Genomic DNA, 7500 nt, shown 5'->3' on the forward strand with positions numbered 1-7500 from the left:
TCTGATGGGAACAGAAAAGTAACACGCACGAGAGAGACCAATCCTTATTTTAGTCACCCAGACAGATTCACTAATTGGTTGCAGGTCCTGAGTAAAGAGAATCTGACTGGACGTTGTTACTGGGAGGTGAAGTGGGGGGGGAAAGGAGTTTCTGTAGCAGTCACATACAAGAATATCAGCAGAGCAGGGAGCTCAGATGAATGTGTGTTTGGACGTAATGACAAATCTTGGGCGTTAGATTGTTACAACAACAGTTATAACTTTTGTTACAACAATGTCAGCACTCCTGTCTCAGGTCCTCTGTCCTCCAGAGTAGGAGTGTACCTGGATCACAGAGCAGGTATTTTGTCCTTCTACAACATCTCTGAAACCATGACTCTCCTCCACAGAGTCCAGACCACATTCACTCAGCCTCTACATGCTGGACTCTGGTTTGATTGGTTTAATTCTCCTGGAGCCTCTGCTGAGTTGTGTAAACTGAAATAGACAGAAGTCATTAATGAGACAGATGTTTAACTTGCTGTGTTTTAAATCTTCAACTTGATTTTTATCCACGCTCGTTGCTGAGATCTGATCGTCGTCACCTGTCAATCAAACTTTATGGGCGGTACTTTGACCTCTTCTCGTCTGTTCTGTAAATGTTTGAGTGTCTTTAAGTGACACTCCTTCCTGTGTCTGTTTAGCCGTGGACTCTTTCACTGCTCAGGATGACTTTTGTTCACCTGAACTCACATTTCTGAGTGATAAATATCAACTTCTCTCCACTCTCCATGTTTGATTATTTGTTTTCATACATTTATATTTTCTGTTGTTTCTGTTCTGATTCAGGAGTCTGAAGAGAGAGAGCAGCAAACTTTTCTTTAATGTTGATTTTCTCTTCTCACCATTTTGTACATTTGTAGAAAATCTATAAAATCACACTTAAAGAAATGAGTTAGTCAGAATAAATGTTGTTGTTCATATTCAAAGTAAAAAATGTCCTCTGAGGTATTTTAAAACTGTAATCCTCCTGATTAAATCAATAAGGAGATAAATCATCGTTTTCTTTTGAGTGAGAGATTCTGATCAAACAAACTGATTGTGTGGATGAAGTGAATGTGTTTATGAAATGATTGAACAAGAGACATTGAACACACTTTACTGATTTGATGTTTGAACAAACTGAAGTTTGACTTCCTGAATAAACACATGAACAAAATGTTTTCTTCTCGTCTTCATTGCAGGGTGTCGTAAGAAGCTGATGGAGAGTCAAACTCAGTCACTTTGTTCATGTGTTGGTGTTTAGAGCTGAAGAGCGTCTGTCACTCACTCTGTTCTTTCAGCTCTCCTCACTAAAAAAGATTTGCTTTTGAGGAATGAGCAGAGTTTTCTTTAACATTTTGACGTCTAAAAACATTTTGACAGACTTTTCTTTCCTATATTTCCAATGTGTCCTGAATGCAGCATCAGAAGAATCAGAATCAGCTTTATTGGCCGCGTATGCTTTCACACACAAGGAATTTGACTTCGTTAAAACGATACTCTCTATGCACAAAAAGTACAACATTAATTTACAACAATAAACACAATGTAAGCAAAGACTAACACGTACAAGGCTCGATGAGAGAATAGTGCAGTGTTGGGTCGAGCAAACATGCTGAGATAACTTATAATAAAATATATATATGTAACAGATGGGTTAATTTACTTGAGGAAGAGTTGTAACAGTATTTACATTGAGCGGTGTGATTGATATTAAGGGAGGATAATAATACAGATGCTTCCTGCAGAGAGTAAAAATCACCACAAGAGGGCGCCTTCATCCTGCTAACCAGGGATGTAAAGATCCACTTAAGCACCTGAACTCAGTTTGTGCAGAAGAGAGTGAAAAGAAGTCAAACTACTTAAAGTTATTCACTAATTCCCTCTGATCTTCATTCATATACATCTGTCCCTGGATTCTGCTGCCATTCTTCTCCATATTACCAAGTGTATTTATGTCATTTCTAGTCAACAATACACTTATTAAAAGACACAATCACCGTACAGGTCCAGAAAAACCTCTTCAAGATACAAAATAAAACCTGGATTGTTTTTAATCAGTAAAAATATTGCTGGTTCAGCAAGCAAATTTAACTTGTTGTAATGTTAGAAATATGTCATCAAGTCATATTTGTATTAACATATTATTTTCAAGCATTTCGGATCTTTATTCTTTAGTTATATATCTTGAAATAATATGTTTATCTGGACTTTTCAGGGTGAGTTTTTTGCAGTATTGAGGCCTCACTTGGAGACTGAACAAGTTTATATTACGCAATAAAAATATCCAATAAAATAGGAGTGTTTTCAGGGAAATAAAATACATTTTTACAAAATTAAACTGTGATAAAAGAAACAAAAAGACAAACTTTTATTCACTGAGGGATTTAGGGATTAGAGGGTCGCGATTAAGAAGTTCATAGTTGGTTGTCATGGTTACAACTGTTTTTGAAGGCGGAAGAGTCCAAAATAATTGTTTTTTAAATGATGTTGTCTAAGATACTCATAGGATACATCTAAATTAAAAGACTAAAAAATGAGGCATTAATTAGGACAATTTTTGACTTCAATATCTTTGGTAACTGTGACAAACAACAGCAGAAGCAATTTTCTTAAAAGTCTTCAGTTAACAGGGTCACTTTTAAAACCATAACACGGGTAATCCTGGTAATACTTCACGTTAGGTGACGTTTTAATGAGCTCAACCATTTAAATTATATTTATTTAAGTAAATTTTTTATTCTGTATATAATTCATGGTTTAAAATACGATGTTATTGAGAATTAATGCAGTAAGAAAAATAGACTTGGTACTGAATATTGAGGATTTTATATAATATTGTGTACTAAATGAAAAGAGCTTGTGAAGGTTATAAAAAAGACATTCAGGTGACTGATTTCATGAATTATAACATGATGTTTTAACACAAAAATTAAGATTGTATTTATTTACACTAGAAATAGGGAGTCATACAAAAGAGGGGAGGGTGGGCTAAACGAAAATATAGAAATAACCAAAGAAGAAAAAAACTAAGGAAGGAGGGGTTGCAGACTACAACACAAGGTACATCATGGAGTCCTGAAGTTCTCTGACAAACATTAAACACATAACAATCAGGGATTTTTGTAATAATAACAAGAACATTTGGGAACTTTCTGTCCACAAAAAGGCGTCTTCAGTGGTAAACTAGATGGAGCTAAAATATAAGACTCTGTGGATAAATGTAGCTCTAGCGAAAGTTCAGACAGGAAAACTATATTTTGCATCACACATCTCATCACACATAAGCGGGACATAGCTTCCCAGAGCAACTGCTGGGAGTAGTCCTATGGAATCTGTGTTTATGGGTCATTTGGTTCATATGTGTGTTGTCTGCTTTTCATGTATTCATTTGTCAGCAAAGCATTTGGCGTATCCTCGTTATTGTTGCCTAACTCAGATTTAATTCATCACAGGGTTCACTCTGACTTGATCATTTCCAGGAATACCTCACACAACCAGTCCCTGCAGATCATTAACAAAGATGCTCATGATTTGAGTGATACACCCAAAACTCATTCATTCATTGTTACAGTTCAGCACATTTTGCAATCTGTTCAATTCTCTCAATCAGCAATCTGTTTATAATACAGCAATCACGAATGGCTACACGTTTCATTCTTTGCCATGCTAATGTTCTTTGCTCAGAATTCATGCCGTTTGTTTGGTCTCGTGACTTTTAATTTCCTTAGGGCCAACGCTGAATGTTTATGGAGACATCAGATGGCAAATCAACAAATTATTTCTTCTATGTCTTCATCTGTGTCATCTTTGTCTCCTTGCTATCCTCCTCTTCCCCCGTCATCCTTCTTTTTCTTCTCGTCCTAATTTTTCTCCTTCTCTAATCTAAAACAAAATGTTTCATGCTTTTATTTATTTAAACTTTCTTTATTGCTTTTACATATTAACAACATTTCCACTTAGCAATGTCCATACAGAATGTTTGTGTTTTTTTCCCAACAAGAACATGATAAACAAACAAATACACACAAACAATTAGACCCCTCACCCCCACCCGTACCCCTCCCCTGGCACATATCCCCTAAAGAGAAAAAAAACAAGAGAAAAAACAAAAACAAAACAGGGTTGATGATAACAAAAAGTAGGTTCTCAGTCTAGATTAAAGTGACATTCTGTGCTTTTGACATGTGACAAAAAAGGATTCCAAGTTTTTCCAAAGGACCTCTCAGATCCAGACAGGGTTTTTCCAGTTTAAGAAAGTGAAGCACCTCTTTAATCCAGTACACATGTGTAGGTGGGGCAGAGGATTTCCATCTCAACAGAATCAGCCTCCTGGCCAGCAGGGTTGAGAATGCTACCAGGTCTTTTTTTATTTGAGGGAAGACAAAGTGCAGAGGGCAACACACCAAACAGAGCAGTTAAAGCATTTGGAACAATAGTTTTCCCTGTGACCTTGGATAACACAACAAAAATGTCAGACCAATATGTATTCAACGAAGAGCAGTGCCAGAACGTATGTATATAGTCAGCTGGAGCCTGTTTGCACCGATCACAAAGAGAAGAAACTGTATTAAATATTTTGGACAGCCTCACTTTAGTGTAGTGGGCTCGATGTAAAATCCTGCACTGAGTAAAGCTGTGTTTAGCACAAATAGATGATTTGTGTACCCTCTGCAGGACCCCCCCCCCCCCAAGCGCTAACTGAAATTCTTTGTCCCAAATCAGCCTCCCAAACAGCTTTGAGGGTATCCAGAGAAGAGTTTGAGCTGATTTTATGAATATTTGAATAAATGACAGATATTGCACCCTTCAATGATGGAAGAGGCTCCAGAAACATATCCAATTCTGAGGTGGGAGGGAGGGTAGGGAAATTTAGACGCAAAGAGCGAACAAAATTACGAATCTGGAGGTACCTAAAAAAATGGCCTTGAGGTAATGAAAACTTTTCAACCAACAGTTGAAAAGACGTAAATGTTGAGTCTATAAATCTTTTTTTTTTAGATTCATTTTTGGGCTTTTATGCCTTTAATGTAGAGACAGGACAGTGGATAGAGTCGGAAACCAGGGAGAGGGAGTGGGGAGCGACATGCGGGATGTGAGCCCGGGCCGCCCGCTTGAGACGACAGCCTCAATACATGGGGCGCGCGCCCTAACCATTGCGCCACCAGCGCGCCCCTATATATATATAAATCTTTAAAAGTTTTTAGGCCCAGCCTAGCCCACATAGAAAATGTACTGTCTAACAAGGACGGAGGACAGACATGATTCGCTGAGTCTGGAGCCCGGAAAGAAAAGGTTTGAAGCCCAAAGAAGCGTCTGAATTGGGTCCAAATTTTAAGGCAGGAGGCAACAATAACATTTTTTGAATAAGGGGAAGTGGAAGACAAAAGAGGCGAATATAGTAAGGATTTCAAAGTCACCAGATGAGCTGAATTTGCTTCGACAACCAGCCACAATGGAGGGTTCTCCATATCCTCATAGCAAAGCCAGAAGTTCAAGTTCCTTATGTTCGCTGCCCAATAAGAACATTCATCTTAACAGAATTAATTCTAGCAGCAACGGAAAGATTAAGTAAGGACCATCTTTTAAAATCTTGCTTGATTTGTTTAAGCAGGGCGTCAAAATTCACCTTACGAAGGTTAGCCAATGTGTCAGCCACGTAAACTCCCAGATAGACAAAGCCTGATTTAGATATTTTGAATGGAAATATCTTTAGTGGATATTCCTTGGCTAATTTATTCACAGGAAAAATTTCACTCTTTCCCAAGTTTAATTTATATCCTGAAATCTCACTAAAAGTATCTGAGATTGAGAGGACTGCAGGAATGGAGCGAGATAAGTCGGACAAGAACAATAAAAGGTCGTCCGCGTAAAGGGCGACTTTCAGCTCCACCCCATTTCTTATTATACCACAGAGATCGGGGTGAGACTTTAGAGCAGCTGATAAAGGCTCCATAACCATGGCAAATAGAAGAGGGCTTAACGGACAGCCTTGTCTAGTGGAGCGAAACAGTCGAAAGTATTCCGAGTTTGTGCTATTTGTTCTAACAGAGGCTTGTGGAGATGAATATAATAACTTTACCCAAGAAACACATTTTTTCAAAATAAAAAACAAGTAATCCCACTCTACTCTATCAAAAGCCTTTTCGGCATCAAGAGCTAACAAGGCTTCGGGAAGAGTTTTTGAAGGAGAGTTATATACTACATTAAATACCCTTCTAAGATTGAAAAGGGAGTGTCTGTTGCGAATAAATCCAGTTTGGTCATGTGAGATAATTGACGGTAGGACACCCTCTAAACCAGGGGTGTCCAAAGTTTTTTTAGTGAGGGCCAAATACAAAATAATTAATTTGAGGCCGGGCCACACACTAGAGGTGACATATTAACACATGAATACTGTGTGTATTTCTAACTCACTTATAATCTGAAGAACATTGCACTCAGTGGGAGCAGTGATGCTGTCCTTTGGATTGAAGGATGGCTGACATGTCTTGAGTAAGTTTGGTGGTTGAGACACGAAGGACTTCACAGAGATGGCTATCAGTCATTCTGGTTCTCAGTCTGCTTTTGTTATGATTTAACAGAGAAAATGTTTGTTCACATATGTACATTTTAACTCTTGTGCGCATACAGGTGAGGCACCAGCTGTTCTTTGCCTTGTAGGTTCTTGTTCAGTGTATTCAGATGATGAGTAAGATCAACTAAAAAAGCCAGGTCTGACAGCCACAGAGGGTCACGCAGTTCATGAAGAGGTCGGCCCTTTTCTTTCAAAAACTGGTCGATTTCTGATCTCAGTAAAACCGCTGCAGCACAGAGCCGCGGCTGAGCCAGCGCACATCAGAGTGGTAGAGTACATCCCCGTATTCCGCATCCACGTCAGATAGGAAAGCTTGAAATTCTCTGTGGTACAGTCCTCTAGCGCGAATTATGTTGACAGTTTTCACAACAGTGTTCATCACATCGCCCAGCTGGACAATCTTGGCACACAGTGCTTCTTGGTGGATTATACAGTGCATCCTAACAGCCTCACCTCCGCTCTCTTTTACCTTGGCGCACACCATCGATGCCATTCCTTTGCGCTCGCCGGTCATGGCCGGAGCTCCATCCGTTGTTACTCCACAGAGCTTGTCCCATTTAAGCCCCATCTTTTCAACGGCCTCCGACACAGCTTCAAAAATGTCTTTACCCGTCGTTGTGCCTTTTAGGCTCATCATATCAAGCAGCTCCTCCGTACAGCAAAAATTATTATCCACTCCCCGCAAAAAAATTAATAGCTGCGCGGTGTCTGTGGCATCTGTGCTCTCATCGCATGCTATCGAGTAAAAATCAAAAGCACAAGCTTTGTCTTTCAGCTGAAGTTTCAAGTTGGCTGACAAGTCCTCGATTCTCCGCACCACTGTATTTCTGGACAAGCTCACGTTTTTGAAATCCTGCACTTTTTCCGGGCACATTATTTCTGTGACTTTGATGAGGCACTGC

General features: G+C 39.1%; 1 protein-coding gene across 1 annotated transcript in view; it reads left to right on the plus strand.

Annotated features, from left to right (window-relative positions):
* The window catches only part of LOC132979559 (tripartite motif-containing protein 16-like), a 2655-nt gene extending 1455 nt beyond the window's left edge, over positions 1 to 1200 (plus strand). The window contains exon 1 of the mRNA XM_061045466.1: positions 1 to 1200. This exon is cut by the window's left edge and continues 1455 nt beyond it. Coding sequence (XP_060901449.1) covers positions 1 to 486 — 486 coding nt within the window. The 3' untranslated portion in view covers positions 487 to 1200.
* Positions 1201 to 7500: the final 6300 nt, after the last annotated feature.

This window comes from Labrus mixtus, chromosome 8 (genome assembly GCF_963584025.1).
Source record: "Labrus mixtus chromosome 8, fLabMix1.1, whole genome shotgun sequence".
Classification (NCBI taxonomy): Eukaryota; Metazoa; Chordata; class Actinopteri; order Labriformes; family Labridae; genus Labrus; species Labrus mixtus.